This window comes from Zootoca vivipara, chromosome 6 (assembly GCF_963506605.1).
Source record: "Zootoca vivipara chromosome 6, rZooViv1.1, whole genome shotgun sequence".
Taxonomy (NCBI): Eukaryota; Metazoa; Chordata; class Lepidosauria; order Squamata; family Lacertidae; genus Zootoca; species Zootoca vivipara.
The window spans coordinates 85,322,611-85,339,134 of NC_083281.1; the positions used below are offsets into that span (position 1 = coordinate 85,322,611).

At 46.7% G+C, this 16,524-nt stretch overlaps 2 protein-coding genes across 6 annotated transcripts in view; one reads left to right on the forward strand and one right to left on the reverse strand.

The window, feature by feature from the left end:
• The window catches only part of MTOR (mechanistic target of rapamycin kinase), a 99,552-nt gene extending 98,550 nt beyond the window's left edge, over nt 1-1,002 (forward strand). For all 5 annotated transcript variants that reach the window (XM_060276244.1, XM_060276247.1, XM_060276246.1 and 2 more), the window contains one exon: nt 57-1,002. In XM_060276244.1, coding sequence (XP_060132227.1) covers nt 57-72 — 16 coding nt within the window. In that variant the 3' untranslated portion in view covers nt 73-1,002. The remainder of the gene's footprint in view (nt 1-56) is intronic.
• Nucleotides 1,003-6,602: 5,600 nt separating this feature from the next.
• Nucleotides 6,603-14,085, reverse strand: LOC118086834 (F-box only protein 44-like). Its single transcript, XM_060276478.1, has 5 exons — nt 13,755-14,085; nt 11,700-11,871; nt 10,340-10,435; nt 8,870-8,999; nt 6,603-6,758 (listed from the first exon to the last, which is right to left on the reverse strand). The coding sequence occupies exons 1-5, from the start codon at nt 14,083-14,085 to the stop codon at nt 6,603-6,605; spliced, it is 885 nt and encodes a 294-aa protein (XP_060132461.1).
• Nucleotides 14,086-16,524: the final 2,439 nt, after the last annotated feature.

Sequence of the window (16,524 nt, forward strand, 5' to 3'; positions counted from 1 at the left end):
TGGGACATCCTGGCCAAATGAGCCAGTCTATCTCATTTGTCTCTTACTTCGCTTAGGTGCCCTTTTTGGTAACAGAAGACACACAATGGAACATCCTTATAGCCTTTCCTTCAAGAGGCTTCTCCGCTCCCAGCATGTTTCTTCTCAGAAGCTGAGAGGGGAACAAGGACTGTGTGGGCAGGGTGAGAATTGCCTTTCATCAAATACTTTGAACTGTAAATGAGAACTGTATATTAAAAGTTTGTTTTGAGCTGATTTGCAACTGCTGATGCGCGCTAGGCAGTAATGAAACACAATGGAGTTTCCAGAGTTCTTTTAAAAAGGAACTGATACTGACCAGACATTGACTAATGTGGTCGCTGGGGAATGACTTGGCAGGAAAAAAATTAGGAGCAAGACTGTATCTTCAAGATATAGGAAGTCAGTAACGTGGCCAAGCAGTAGTGAATTCACTTCCATGACCCAAGTGACCTTGATCAGGTTTTGGAAAGGCACAGAGGCCTCTTTAGAACTGCAACCTGTTGCTCATTGCTTGACATACCTGGCCTGTCTCAAAACTTAGCCCCAAGCAGATTGTGACTGACACGTGTTGGAAAACACAGTTGTAAGCATGTTTCTGACTAAATGTGCATGGAAGAGCCCAAATAAATAATGAGAGACTCTGTAGGAGCTGAACATCATAATTGGGTTGGGTATTGCAAGAGACAAGCTTGTGCCTCTGGGAAGTCTTCCATACTAGCAAAGAGAGAAATGGGGTGCGGGGAGCATTAATGTTGAGCATAAAACCAGTGATGACAGCATAAAACCAGTGATTTTGATACCCTGGAAGGGTATCAAAATGGGTGCTTGGAAAGCCTGGAGTGAACACATAATGTCATGACTTCATTAATGAAACAAATATTAAGTAAAATGCACAAAGAAGTGTACTGATACTTAGATGCCATGTTGTAGTTGGATATTTTTTGTGCCAATAAAAAGTACACCAAACTATGTGAAGCTGAATGTTTTCATCCATGACTGCGCGACTCGGGACAGTGGGGAGCAAATGAACAGGGAAGCATTCCTATGCCAGTTCACATATTGTAATGGCAAGGGGCGGTGCAGACCTTGCAGAGGGGGAATTGACCACCTTGGTTTCACTTTCAGATCCGTCCCTTGAAAACACGTGGGCATGTTGTCCCCAGAGATGAAACTTACACCCCCCAGATGGGAAACCTAGATGGTCTCCAAACTTGTCTCCTTCACCTGGGGTGCAATGTTCACGTGCAGAAAGGAAGTGGCATGGTCTTTTTATTTATTTCAGCACTTATATTATGAAAAGCACCCCCAGCAGTTCACACCATTGTAGTCTCTGCACTTAGGACTGTTACCACTTCACGTCACTTTCTGGTCCATCTATACAATTCAGGTTACAAGTTTACACAGGGATAAACCAGATGGGTGATTGCTTCAAGTCCGTTTAGAACTGTCCCATTTTAATCTTCAATTCCCCCCCCCCCGATAATTAATGCCCGTCTGCTATCAACATTCCCAGTAAAGCTTTACATTGAGTTTAACACATTGATACTGCATTTAGTCCATCTACCTAATATTTTCTGTGGAGCAGGGAAGGGGGAACCTTTGTCATCCCCTTATAGATCCTTGAAAAAGCCAGGCAGGTAGCCTTGCATGTCTGCTGCAACAACAACAAAATCAAGAGCCTTGTGGTATCTTTAAAGTCTGGGTCATTTTTTATGGCAGCTGCTTTTGTGGGCTAGAGTTGCCTTCATCAGATGCATTAAGTGCTGTCCTCAGTATAAACACACACATATGACAGAGGTATGTGGGAGAATGTAAACAGCAGGGTCAAAATGGCAATGAAATTCATTCTGTAACAATTCTACGTGGAGCCTGCCAGCAAAAAGACATGAATTTCAAGTGAGCAAACTTTATAGTATATAGCATAGTAACTTTATACACACCGAGTCCATAGAGAATTACAGGACTGTTCTTCCCCCCAAAAATGTATAGCCACAAAGTCAAACAATGCAAGAGGTGACAATAGCCAATGCCCCTTTAACTAGGCAGAGCACAAACGAATTATTTTATCCCCTCAGTGGGTCAATTCCCTGTTCCATGTCCCTGCAACTTGTGCTGTGAAAACAGAATACCCTCTGCTGCCTGAAAACTATCTCAGTTTCAGAGCTAGCTTCCACCCCCCTCCTGCATAGCCTATCGAGAAAGAGCCTGCGTTCTTTAACTTCCAGAAATGGCCATTATACAGAGAGTGAGCAGGTGCTGGCATACAACGTGACAGAAGCTCAGAACTTCTGAAATCTGCATCGAGACCGGACGAGGGGAAGAACTCCGCACAGGACTAGCGGGAGAGAACGAAAGTACTTGTTACCAGTGGAGATAGTTGCCGCGGCAGGGACACTGGATGCTGCGGTAATGAATAAAGCTACAGCTGCTCAACTCTCTGCCGTCCTTATAGTACATGGTTTTGTCCAAGGAAAACGGGCCAACGGTGATGCTGCTTTTGGTGATCCTCATCCTTCGGTCTGTTTTCATGCATCTGGCCATTCTGAAGAGCTTGGCTATTCTCGTCAGAAGGGTGGATTCCTGCCAGTTCAGATTTTGGCTTTGGTGTTGGAAGAAGATGTGGTGGACTCCAGGAGGGAAGTTGTGAAATGTGTGCAAAACCTGAATGTGACAAGCAGTTGGGGGGGGGGGGTGATGGCAGTGTTGCTTGGGTTTAGGACAGCTTAGCCACTTGGGCAGGGGAAGAAGGCACTTACCCCCCCCCCTATACGCAAGGGACCATTTATCACTGGATACACCCATGGGCCAGGAAGCGAGTGGCGCTGTGGGTTAAACCACAGAGCCTAGGGCTTGCTGATCAGAAGGTTGGCGGTTTGAATCCCCGCGACAGGGTGAGCTCCCGTTGCTCAGTCCCAGCTCCTGCCAACCTAGCAGTTCAAAAGCACATTAAAATGCAAGTAGATAAATAGGTACCACTCCAGCAGGAAGGTAAACGGCATTTCCGTGCGCTGCTCTGGTTCGCCAGAAGCGGCTTAGTCATGCTGGCCATATGACCTGGAAGCTGTATGCCAGTAAAGCGAGATGAGCGGCGCAACCCCAGAGTCGTTCGCGACTGGACCTAATGGTCAGGGGTCCCTTTACCTTTACACCCATGGGCCACAGCCAACCCCCCTCTTCAAACCGAGCTGACTTTACCTCGCGCCATTCCTCATCTTCTGAATAGCACGTGTACCGGCCTTTGGAACAATATTCTCTGATCACAGTGAAGTCTGCAGACACGAGCTTTACAGAGAGCTGGTAGCGGTGACCGAGAATGCCATAGAACCTATTTATTTTAGGGGTGGAGCAGACCAAGGAAAAACAACACCAAGAGTAAGATTCGCTGCACCTCCCTGCTGGTGGATCAGGTGGGCAACGCCTCCTCCCCAAGGGAATCCTGGGGAAAGGCTCATTTTCGTATGATATGGGGTGCCCACCTTCCTCAAGATGTGTGAGGGACTCGGATATTGAATCCCCTTCTCCATGAATTTTGGGGATTACTCTCACTTTCTAAATCACTGTGGGGGGCGGACGGGAGGTGAGGAATCTCATTGCGAAACTCAACAAGATTTTAAAAGGGGGGGGATAACAAAATAAAAATAAAAGGGGGGAATAACTATACAGTACCGGTTTACTATAACTTTTCCAGCCGACTAAAACCTACTCAGAGTAAGATGGAAGGAAGATCAAGTTCCAACCAGAGAATGATGGATAATCAAGATGATGGACTATGCCGAAATGGCAAAATTGACCGGGAGGATCAGAAACCAAGAAGATAAGAAATTCAGCAAAGAATGGGAAAAATTTACAGGTTACCTCGAAGAACACTGTAAACACCTAAAAATGCTAGCAGGATTGTTATAACACTTGTAATGTAACAATTCTATGGTTAAAACGGGAACAAAATTTGAATACTACAAGATGCAGTAGAAAAAAGGTTTACAATGGAAACTACCGGGTGGCAGGGGGGCCAAGGGAAGTCCAAGGGTTAAGGGAATCTTATATATGTATAAATATTCATTATATTTGAATGTATATGATATTTGTAAAATAAAATAAAATAAATAAACATGAAGAGAAAATCCTACTCAGAGTAGACCCATTCGAACTAATGGAAGCAAAGGAGTCATGCCCTCCAAAATCAGGGAGTGCACTCTGAGGACTAGTGCTTATGCGGAATCCTGGGAGATTAGACAGGTTGTGCATCCACAGCAGTGACCAGGGGAGGAATGACCGTTGGGAGGAGCGCAGAAAAAAGAAACAGCCATGGAGCATCTGCAGCAGCATAACCAGGTGTTGACCTTTAAAGCCCTAAACAGCCTCAGCCCAGTATACCTGAAGCATCTCCACCCCTATTTGTTCAGCCCAGACGCTGAGGTCCAGCACTGAGGGCCTTCTGGCGGTTCCTTCCCTGCGAGAAGCGAGGTTACAGGGAACCAGGCAGAGGGCCTTCTTGGTGGTGGCGCCTACCCTGTGGAACCCCCTCCCATCAGATGTCAAGGAAATAAACAACTATCTGACTTTTAGAAGACATCTGAAGGCAGCCCTGTTTAGGGAAGTTTTTAATGTTTGATGTTTTATTCTTTTTAATATTCTGTTGGGAGCCGCCCAGAGTGGCTGGGGAATGTATGTATGTATGTATGTATGTATGCATGCATGCATGCATGCATGCATGTATGTATAAATATTATTATTATTATTATTATTATTATTATTATTATTATTATTATTATTATTTCCTGTGTGAGTGCCTGGAAGCAGATGGAGGATGGATGGCGGCTAACAGATTGAGGTTGAATCCTGACAAGACAGAAGTACTGTTTTGGGGGGACAGGGGGTGGGTGGGTGTGGGGGACTCCCTGGTCCTGAATGGGGTAACTGTGCCCCTGAAGGACCAGGTACGTAGCCTAGGAGTCATTTTGGACTCACAGCTGTCCATGGAGGCGCAGGTCAATTCTGTGTCCTGGGCGGCTGTCTACCAGCTCCATCTGGTATGCAGGCTGTGACCCTACCTGCCCGCAGACTGTCCCGCCAGAGTGGTGCATGCTCTGGTTATCTCCCATTTGGATTACTGCAATGCGCTCTACGTGGGGCTACCTTTGAAGGTGACCCGGAAACTGCAATTAATCCAGAATGCGGCAGCTAGACTGGTGACTGGAAGTGGCCGCTGGGACCACATAACACCGGTCCTGAGAGACCTCCATTGGCTCCCAGTACGTTTCCGAGCACAAATCAAACTGTTGGTGCTGACCTTGAAAGCCCTAAATGGCCTCGGCCCAGTATACCTGAAGGAGCGTCTCCATCCCCAACGTTCAGCCCGGACACAGAGGCCCAGCTCTGAGGTCCTTCTAGCGGTTCCCTCCCTGCGAGAAGTGAGGTTACAGGGAACCAATCAGAGGGCCTTCTCGGTAGTGGCACCCGCCCTGTGGAACGCCCTTCCATCAGATGTCAAGGAAATAAGCAGCTATCCTATTTTTGAAAGACATCTGAAGGCAGCCCTGTTTAGGGAAGTTTTTAATATTTAATGCTGTATTCTTTTAACACTCGATTGGGAGCTGCCCAGAGTGGCTGGGGAGACTCAGCCAGAAGAGCGGGGTACAAAAAATTATTTGCCATTGGTATCTGCAGCCACAGCAGACGCTGCAAGCTCTCAACAGTTTGACTTCACTCCCAAAGGCGCACTCCACCATTGTTTCCGAGGCAGACGGATGCCAACAACATTCCCCTATTGCCTTCCCTTCCTGTATTTTAATGTTTATTTATTGCATTCGTTATTCCACCTTTTTCTTCAAGGAGTTCCAGGTGCCTTGCATGGTTCTTCCACTCCTCATGCTGTGGGTTAAACCACAGAGCCCAGAGCTTGCCGATCAGAAGGTCGGCGGTTCAAATCCCTGCGACGGGGTGAGCTCCCGTTGCTCGGTCCCAGCTCCTGCCCACCTAGCAGTTCAAAAGCACCTCAAAGTGCAAGTAGATAAATAGGGGAAGGTACAGCGGGAAGGTAAACGGTGTTTCCGTGCGCTGCTCTGGTTCGCCAGAAGCGGCTTTGTCATGCTGGCCACATGACCCAGAAGTTGTACGCCGGCTCCCTCGGCCAATAATGCAAGATGAGCGCCGCAACCTCAGAGTCAGTTACGACTGGACCTAATGGTCAGGGGTCCCTTTACCTTTAAGAACCCTGCAAGGTAAGTTAGGCCAGGAGGCCTTGACTGGCCCCAAATCACCTAGTGAGCCTCGTGGCCAAGTGGGGTGGGGAGGGGATTTGAACTCAACATCTCCCAAGGCCCTAGTCCGGCACTCTGACCATTTTACCACATTTCAATATATATTTTGATATGTGTCCTACCTCAAGAAGCGGGAGGCCATACAGACATGTGTCAACAGCAAGCGACCACAAAAATAATTTAAAATGCATTTATTCTGCGGTACCAAAAAAATACCTTGTAAAAGTCTCACCCACACAAGAACAAGTAAAAAAACAATTGGCCCAGCCAAAGAAGGGGTGTGCTTTGTTTTCTCTCCAGCTTCAAAGGGAATTCAGCAAGTCAGTAATGTTGACGAACATCGTAAATGAACTTAAGGGTGATGCTGCTTTTAGTTACTCGCAAACCTTTATGGTTACGTCTGTTGACATTTTGGCCTTTGTGTTCAAAGTAGATGTAGCGGACACCAGGAGGGCAGCCATAGATGGTGTAATAAACCTGCAGGATAAAGGGGGGGGAGCGAGAGATGAGTGGTGATTTGGGTAAAGTTTCATTTATGCATTCTTATTCCTTGCCTGCCCCTTCTCCAAAATGTCCCGTAGGGCAGGCTGTTGCAGCGTTTATTTCAAAGTACAGCTGTACCTCGGTTTTCGAACATAATCCGTCCCAGAAGACCGTTCGAGTTCTGAAACGTTCGAAAACCGAGGCGCAAAGGGCAGTCTGTAAATTTTATAAACAAAATTGAGAAAAATAACATACAGTGGTACCTCGGCATGTTCAATTTCCGAGGCGTGTTCGAAAACCGAAGCATTTACTTTCGGGGTTTATGGCGTTCAAAAACCGAAAAGGTTCGTCAATAGAAACGTTCGGAGACCGAGGTATCACTGTAATTGTCAAAACAAGATTTGCAAATGCAAAAATAAAGGTAAGATTTGGAAATGCAAAAATAAAATTTGTCTAGAGTACATAATAAGGGAAGCGGGTGGCGCTGTGGTCTAAACCACTGACTGGATTTAACTGTCAGGGGTCCTTTACCTTTACCTTTAGAGCACATAATAAAAACAGTCATAAATGCAAGAGGAACAAAAACGCAACCGTAATCTTTTAAAAGCTGTAAAAGGAATGAATAGTTAGATCGAGACAGTTATGGAATACACACAACTGTTCCAAAATGGAAGAGCACAGTAGAAATTGTGCAACAGAGGTGAACCCTGCAAAGATAGGGGGCAAGGCAGAGATCTCTCTTAGGTCTCATTTGCTGCAGACTCCGACTCCTGGGCCCCAACCTTCAACCTGGGAAATTAATTAATTATACAGTGTTATCTTGGTTCCCAAACAGAATGCGTTCCAGAAGTCCATTCGACTTCCAAAACCAAGGTGCGGCTTCCGATTGGCGCAAGCGCACAGAAACAATAGCAGAAGCCATATCGGACGTCTGGCTTCTGAAAGCGTTAGAAAACCGGAACACTCACTTCCAGGTTTTGATTGTTCGGAAGCCGAAACGTACAAGTACCAAGGCGTTCAGGAACCAGAGAACCAAGGCATTCAGGAACCAAGGTACCACTGTAATTTATTATTATTACCCTGTTTCTCATATTTTAAGACATACCCATAAAATAAGCCATAGCAGGATTTTTAAGCATTCAAGGAATATAAGCCATACCCCGAAAATAAGACATAGTGATAGGCGCAGCAGCAATGCCGGCCGCAGCAGCAGGAGGAGGAAAAAAATAAGACATCCCTTGAAAATAAGCCATAGTGTGTTTTTTTGAGGAAAAAATAAATATAAGACATGTCTTATAATATGAGAAACACGGTATTTATATCCTGCCCATCTGGCTGGGTTTCCCCAACCACTCTGGATGGCTTACAATTAAGTTTTATTTATTTATTTGATTTATATACTCCTCTTCATCTCAAGATCTCAGAGCAGTTCACAAGGTGAAAATACAAGGTGAAAGCACAAATAGTCAAAAAAAACAAACAACAACACAATAACCCTCCTCCCACAAACATATTTAAAAGGCTGTAGAATATTAATAAGCATAAGGCCTGGTTGAAGAGAAACGTTTTCATCTGGCACCTAAAGATATATAATGAAGGCAGCAGGTGAACCTCCCTGGTGAGAGCATTCCACAAACGGGGAGCCACTGCAGAAAAGGCCCCAGCTCTTGGGTTGCCACCTTCTGGACTTCTCATGGAAGGGGCACATGAAGGTGGGTCTCAGATGATGATTGCAGGGTCCGGATCAGTTTATATGGGGGAGAGGTGGTCCTTGAGGTATTACGGCCCTGAGCCATTTAAGGCAGGCATCCCCAAACTTCAGCCCTCCAGATGTTTTGGGCTACAATTCCCATCTTCCCCGACCACTGGTCCTGTTAGCTAGGGATCATGGGAGTTCTGGGCCAAAACATCTGGAGGGCTGCAGTTTGGGGGTGCCTGATTCAAGGCTTTATAGGTCAAAACCAGCACTTTTGAATTAATTGGGTCCAGAAACTAATTGGAAGCCGGTGCAGTTGGTGCCAGCTGTAATACCATCTTGCCTTGCTGAGCAACATGGCCACCAAATTCTGCACCAGCTGAAGCTTCTTAACTGTCTTCCTTCTTACCTCTCGCCACCTTCCATGTTTAGATCCATTCAAGAACAAGTCTTCAGAACACCGCTCTCTTAAGACCTCGAAGTCTGCTGATAACAGCAGCACCCGCAGCTGGTATTGGGCGCCTTTGGTGCAGTAAAACCTATATTGAGAGAATAGAGAAACAGAGAATATTCCACACCATAAAACTTGTACTGAATCCTCACTCTCGCAAGGAGTTAAAATCTAAGAAGAGCCTGGTTGGTGGATCAGGACAATGGCCCATCTTAGCCCAGAATCCTCTTCTCTTCCTCTAATAATTGTCATAGATATCATCTTGGCCCCTCTCCTCCCCCATCGCCACTGGGCAGTTGGTGGGGGGTGATCCTGTGGCTGGGACAGAACTGCGACCTGCGATTCTGGTAACTACAAGGATTGTGGAGGCTTCATCCAGCAGCCCTGCCCGAGAGGAAAATACAACTCCTCTGGAGTTGAACTTCAGAGCCAACAACCCTGCACACTCCAGCTACCAGCCAGAGGCCCCCGCAGGAGCCCACCCCACCCATCTTGTCAGAAGCCATGATGACTGAGCTTTGCTGGCCAGGGTAACTAGCAAGCAGTCACTGTCCACCTTAGGAAAGCAATGTGGCTCTTTTAAGGAAGCTGTCGTGCCACCAAAGCTGGGCTTAGCATGGTAGTGAAAACCTGCACAGGTCCAAAAAAGTTGGAACCACTGTTGGAGCCTATTTCTAACTTTGGAACTGTCCGTGGTCCTGAAGTCCAGGTCCTATCAGATACACTTCTCCCCATCCATCAACTCGCTGGCCAACTCTGGAACCTCCCCGTGATCCTGAACTGCAGGTTCAATCAGACCTGCGCCACTGTCCTGTCCATGTGCATTTCTTAGTCCAGAAATTATTGATCTGATCTTTCCTAATCTAATTAATTCAAGAGGGTTCTGGAAGCTTCTCTGTGTGAAAGAAACAAGCAGAAGGTTCATGATGTTTGGGTGATTCCTTCAGAGAAGCTGAGTACAGCTGGCTTAAACTGGTTCTGTCAAGGTCACGCTGACTATAAAAGTAAGGCCAGAAGGAGCCTGTGTTTCACTTTCTCTTTCTATCTCTCTTCCTTTTGGTGTGGTGTTAAACCTTAGTGTTAAGGTTTAAACTTATTATAAGTTATTGTAAGTTTAAGTTAATTCTGCTGCAACTGGATTTCTTATGGACTGTGGCAATCCTGAATGTATTGGGTTTGTGACCATTATGCTCATTTGCCTTAAGTAGCAGTAAAGCTCTGCTGGATGAAATATTATCGCCTCTGATCTATTTTTGGGAATCGACTAACTATACATTGGAATCTACTCTGGATCAATATGGAGTAGAATTTCCATGACCTGGCCAACCCATTGGCCACTTCTATCCTTTCGATCTACTGGAACCTTTGAGAGTGTCTTCTTGCCACACTGCACTCACCAACAGCCACAATGGCACACACTGCACTCACCAATCGGACACCATAACGCAGGGTTTGACCCTATCTATCAGCTCATCCCAGTAGCCTTCGTCCTTCAAGGTGATGAGCTGATACTTGGCGCAGAACCTAAGTGAAAACCACAAAGTAACACCATCACTATCCTGCCTTTTGCTCCAAGGGTTTGGGGGGGGTGGGGGAAGCCGGCTGCCAGAAGCTCCAAGCCAAATGCAGCCCATTGAAGGAGACTCATCAACCCACCCATGGAGATGGCTAGCAAGCCTCATTGCAGAAGGGCCTGGCCACTTCTCAACGTGGTGCTCTAGGGAAATTTGGGTTCCAACCCAGGACTCCGTTTTGGGGACGCTGGTTGGTTGGTACAGCATTGCCTACACTGACTGGCAGTGGCTCTCCTGGGTTTCAGGCAGGAATCTCTCCTGACCCTACCTGGAGATCCTACGGATTGAACCCAGGACTTTCTGCATGCAGAGCAGATGAGCTGTGGCCCTTCCTACATTCTGGGCTGAAAAGTTAATACAGTGGTACCTTGGTTCTCAAATGCCTTGGTACTCAAACAAATTGGCTCCTGAATGCTACAAACCTGGAAGGAAGTGTTCTGGTTTGCAGACGCTTTTTGGAAGCCAAACGTTCGACACAGCTTCCACTTGAGTGCAGGAAGATCCTTGCAACCGATCAGAAGCCGCGCCTTGGTTTTCGAATGGTTTCAGGAGTCAGACGGATTCTCAGAATGGATTAAGTTTGAAAACCAAGGTACCACGTACTGTACATGGTTTCTTTTTGGGGGGGATGGTTGCAGTTTTATGCAGGTATGTCGGTAAAGCTAAAGGGTCACCTGACCATTAGGTCCAGTCGCGGACGACTCTGGGGTTGCGGCGTTCATCTCGCTTTACTGGCCGAGGGAGCCGACATACAGCTTCCAGGTCATGTGGCCAGCATGACAAAGCCGCTTCTGGCGAACCAGAGCAGCACACAGAAACGCCGTTTACTTGCACTTTGCACTTTGACGTGCTTTCGAACTGCTAGGTTGGCAGGAGCTGGGACCAAGCAATGGGAGCTCACCCCTTCGCGGGGATTTGAACTGCTGACCTTCTGATCGGCAAGCCCTAGGCTCTGTGGTTTAACCCACAGCGCCACCCGTGTATGTCTCACCTTATACCAATTTATTGGATATTAAAAAAACTCATTAGATTGAACCTGTTGACGTAAGTTGTGATTATTATTATTATTAATATTTTAAGAAACTGGTTCAGGATTGAGGCGAGGGTATCTAAAGGCAGGCTTCCATGCCGGCCCAAGATTCCCCGCAGGAAAAACAGTGAATCGCTCTCCCCATCTCCAGCTGAATCCCAGATCAAACGGGTATTATCCTTACCCATCACAAGCAGCAAAGCATTTTTTAACCTGAAGACAGGGCCCATCTTCCACAGGGCAGTCCCTCGGAATAAAGTCCTTCATTCCAAGTCGCAGGGAGGCCATTTCAGACACTTCCTGAATTTTCCATTGGGCCGTTCCAAGGGTCTTGGTTGTCCAATAGTCCAAGCCATCTGTAGGAAAAGGGGACAAGTGATAGGGAAGGGTTAACAACATAAGTAGAGCCCTGCTGGATCAGGCCCAAGGTCCATCTAGTCCAGCATCCTACTCACACAACCTATCAATTGCTGGGAAATTTATTAAAGGGCATGTTAAATAACATAATTTGAATTATTGTGGCATTGAGTGGTGCAGATATCTCAGGTTGTTAGTGAAACAGTGTACATCGTAGGCTAGGATCCGAACCCCATTTACCTGGAAGTACGCCCCATTGAATTCAATAGTACTTGCTTCTGAGTAGACATGATTTGGACTGCATTTTTAAGTTCACATGCTCCAATTTTTTAAAAGTGGGATCCAGAACGGAACTTTAAAATACTCCTGTTTTTCCAATAGCTTGAACTACTAGCTTTTGCCAGTTTTAACACTCAGTTCTGCTTTCCTGGGAAATCCCGGGAAATCATGAAAACTGGAGTTCTGTAAATGCGGCTCAGGGATGCTGCTCCAGAAATCTCAGCACCAAACTGCAACTCCCAGGGAGCTAGTGTCCATTGGGACTGGGAGGGCAGAAGGCAGAGAGCCCAGAGCCAATGACGAGAACTAAGGATTCCTAGTTTGCTTGTCTCCATCTCTTTTCCTGTTGAGTTCAACACAGGCATCACTGTGGAGGATGAGGAAGTTGTCAGTACCAAACCCTGAGATGGTTGGAAAAAGTCAGGCAGGTGGGAACAGAGCCCTTCCTGTCCCCCTGCCGTGGACCAGCCTCTCGAAATACAAAACTGAGAAGAGTTTTGGAGGTGGCTCTTCATTGCAGCAGGTTTAAGCGGCTTCCCGCTTCAGGAAATTCCTTCCCATCCCCAGTGACACAGCAATTTCTCCTTCCACTGTAATTCACAACGGCCTACCTGACACCTGAGGGTCAAACTCTGCATACAGAAATATGGCACAGCCTCGCTTTGCTTCAGCTATACCACTTCTGAATCCTGGTGAAGAAGCGATGTGTTTGGAAGGTTCCCAATGTAAAATAAATAAATTAACAGACCTAACCTAGCCAGGGCCACATAACAAAAAGAGTGTGTCAGGGGGTGGGGAGGAGTTGCTTAGCATCCCTGAGATGCTTGGTTTCTTCAGGAAAGGCGGTGTGTGTGTGTGTGTGTGTGTGTGTGTGTGTGTGTGTGTGTGTAAGAATTGACACATCTAATTTCCTACTCATCTGCATTCAAATGTGGGACGGTTCACAGGAACATAGGAAATTGTACTATACTGAATCAGATCATGGGTCTGCCTAACTCAGAATTGTCTATTTGGAGATGCCATTGGAAATTGTACCTGAAGGACCGTCTCCACCTCTATCATTCTGCCCGGACAATGAGTTCCAGCTCCAATGGCCTTCTAGCGGTTCCCTCATTGCTAGATGTGAGGTTACAGGGAACCAGGCAGAGGACCTTCTCAGTAGTGGCGCCTGCCCTGTGAAACACCCTCCCATCAGATGTCAAGGAAATAAACAACTACCTGACTTTTAGAAAGCATCTGAAGGCAGCCCTGTTTAGGGAAGTTTTTAATGTTTGCTGTAGTATTCTGTTTTTAATCTGTTGGGAGCCACCCAGAGTGGCTGGGGAAACCCAGCCGGATGGGCGGGGTATAAATAATAAATTAGTAGTAGTAGTAGTAGTACCTGGGACCTGCTGCACACAAGACCAGATGTTTCAACACTGAGTGGTTTTTTAAAGGACTATAAGCAGAGGCTTTTGGAAAGGACTATGCCAGGCATCCCCAAACTGCGGCCCTCCAGTTGTTTTGGCCTACAACTCCCATGATCCCTAGCTAGCAGGACCAGTGGTCAGGGATGATGGGAAATGTAGTCCAAAACATCTGGAGGGCCGAAGTTTGGGGATGCCTGGACTATGCAAATCAGTTCCTCTCTGCTCAAGGCAGGCTTGTTGGTATTTCTCCTGAATAATCTGGGACTTGCCTTCTCCAAAGGGGTTCTTGATCAAATTTCTCTCCAGGTGGCCCAAAATGTAGTAGGCCTTTATATCACGTGGCACAACTTGCACGCGTTTGCTGCTGTCCTTCAGCCGGAAGAGCCGCTTCCAGAGAACTGGCAAGTCCACTAGGTCCCGCCAGCGGGAACAGACCAGACGGCAGTTTCGAATCAGGTCGCCCATGGGGACAAGAGACAAGATATCCAACAGGAGGTGATCGGGCAAAACGCAGATGCTTGCCATCGCCCTTCAAAGAGGTCCACTCCACCTGGAGAGGAGAACTGGGAGAGGGAGGGAGAGAAACACACAAGAGGGATGTGATCACACTAAATATCCTAGCAAGGAAAAGGCAACCCAAATGATTGAGGGGATGGAACGATTCCCCTATGAAGGAAGATGGAAACATTTGGGACGTACGGTGGTACCTTGTTTTTTGAACGTTTCCATTGATGAACGTTTCAGTTTTCGAACGCCGAAAACCCGGAAGGAAACGCTTCCGTTTTTTAACACACCTCTGCAGGCCGCCCTTTGCACCTTGGTTTTCGAACATTTAAGAACTCGAATGGTCTTCCGGAACGGATTACGTTGGAAAACCGAGGTACCACTGTATAAGGTTAGAGGAAAGCTAAGTAAGGGGAGATGTGATAAAAGTTTATAAAAATTATGTTTGGCATTGAGAAATTGGATAGAGAAGCGTTTTTCTCATTCTCTCCCAACAATGGAACTTGGGGACATCCAGTGAAGTGGGCATCCATTGAAACTAAATCCACTGAAACTAAACCAGACAGAGGGACTTCTCGGTAGTGGCACCCACCCTGTGGAAAGCCCTCCCATCAGATAACAAGGAGATGAGTAACTCTATAACCTTTAGAAGACATCTGAAAGCCGCCCTGTATATAAAGGTAAAGGACCCCTGGATGGTTAAGTCCAGTCAAAGGCGACTATGGGGTTGCAGCGCTCATCTCGCTTTTCAGACCGAGGGAGCTGGCGTTTGTCCACAGACAGCTTTCCGGGTCATGTGGCCAGCAGGACTAAACTGCTTCTGGCGCAAGAAAAACACTGTGATGGAAGCCAGAGCGCACAGAAACACCGTTTACCTTCCCTCTGCAGCGGTACCTATTTATCTACTCATACTGGCATGCTTTTGAACTGCTAGGTTGGCAGGAGCTGGGACAGAGTAACAGGAGCTCACCCCGTCGCAGGGATTTGAACTGTTGGCCTTCCGATCAGCAAGCCCAAGAGGCTCAGTGGTTTAGACCACAGCGCCACCCATGTCCCTAGCCCTGCATTGGAAAGCTTTTAAACTTGTAATCTTTTATTATGTTTTTCTATACATTGGAAGCCACCCAAAGAGGCAGGGGGCAACTCTATCAGATGGATGGAGTACAATTACTGTATTATTATTGGAAGATTCAGGACGTATAACAGAAAATACTTCTTCATGCAACACAGAGTTAAACTGTGGAACTCTCTCCCATTTGAAGCACCAGCATGGATGGCTTAAAAAGAGGATCAGACTTGTGCTCATGTCCTGCTTGTGGGATTCCCCCTCAGGGACCTGAGTGAACAGAATGCTGGACAAATGGGCGTTTGGCCCAATGCAGCAGGTCTCTTTTAATGTTCTCACATAAATAGCAAAGACACCAGACGCTGCCTTGCGCCAAGTCAAGCCATTATCCTTTCTAGTTCACTATTATCTGCCCCGACTGGCAGAAGCCCTCCAGGATTTCAGACAAGGCTGTCCCCAGCCCTACCTAGTGATGACAGGGACTTGACCTGGAATACTAGCTGCATGCATGGAAATAGACAATGCCAAGGAAGGCCCTTGCAACACAATGTTGCTGTGTCAGGGCCACCCAGTGATGGAGGCTGCCCATAGGCTGGAATGCAGGGAGACCAGCAGTAGGGGGCGCCAATGACAAAGAGAGCCAGCTAAGTCTGGTTTCTTCCCTGTTGAGTTCTGAAGGAGGAAGATCAGTAGTCAATCAGTCAATTAGTCAATCAGTACTAATTCCTGGGCTGGTTGTAAAAAAAAAGCAGGCTGGCGGGGGGGGGGGGCTGGCTGAGGTTCATGGAGCAGAGAATTCTATCCACTGAAGTCACTAGACCTTTGTTGTGATTGTTACGCATTCAAATAAAATGTGCATGATTATTTAAATCTGTTAATTGGTGGGTATTATTATTTCTAATTGTTTCTAATATGCATTTTTTGAACCGTTGCACTTAATTGATCACATGAGATGTTGTGAGCCGCTTTGGGCACGATTTTGTGGGAAAGTGGCATACAAATAATCAGATAATTTTGATGATGATATATCCTGCCTTTCTCCATACGCTCAAGGTGGTGTACCCAGCTCTGCTCCCTCGTCATTTAACCCCCCACAACAACCCTGCGAGGTGCGTTTTGCTGAGAGGCAGTGACTAGCCCAAGGTCACACCCAGTGAGTTTCAAAGCCCAGTGTGAGATTTGAACCCAAGTCTTACTTTGACACTCTTAACCGCGATGCCACGCCTTGTAGGCTGGACCCAGCCTTTAAAACTAAATGGACAGGCCAGACAACTCTAAATTCCATCCCTGGTCCGTTGTGTATAAAATTCCTGAACTCTGCAGCTGCATTTTTAGAAGGCTGGGGAACCAACTGCCTTTTATTTTTTCAATGGGGGTTAAAATAGATTGTGAGG

Bases quoted from the DNA above. Each gene is read 5' to 3' on its own strand.
- LOC118086834 (XM_060276478.1), bottom strand. From the start codon at position 14,085: ATGGCAAGCATCTGCGTTTTGCCCGATCACCTCCTGTTGGATATCTTG. The intron at 10,436-11,699 runs GTAAGGATAATA...GTTTTCACTTAG, and splicing joins TGCTTTGCTGCTTGTGATGG to GTTCTGCGCCAAGTATCAGC. The intron at 6,759-8,869 runs GTAAGAAGGAAG...TTTATCCTGCAG, and splicing joins AACATGGAAGGTGGCGAGAG to GTTTATTACACCATCTATGG.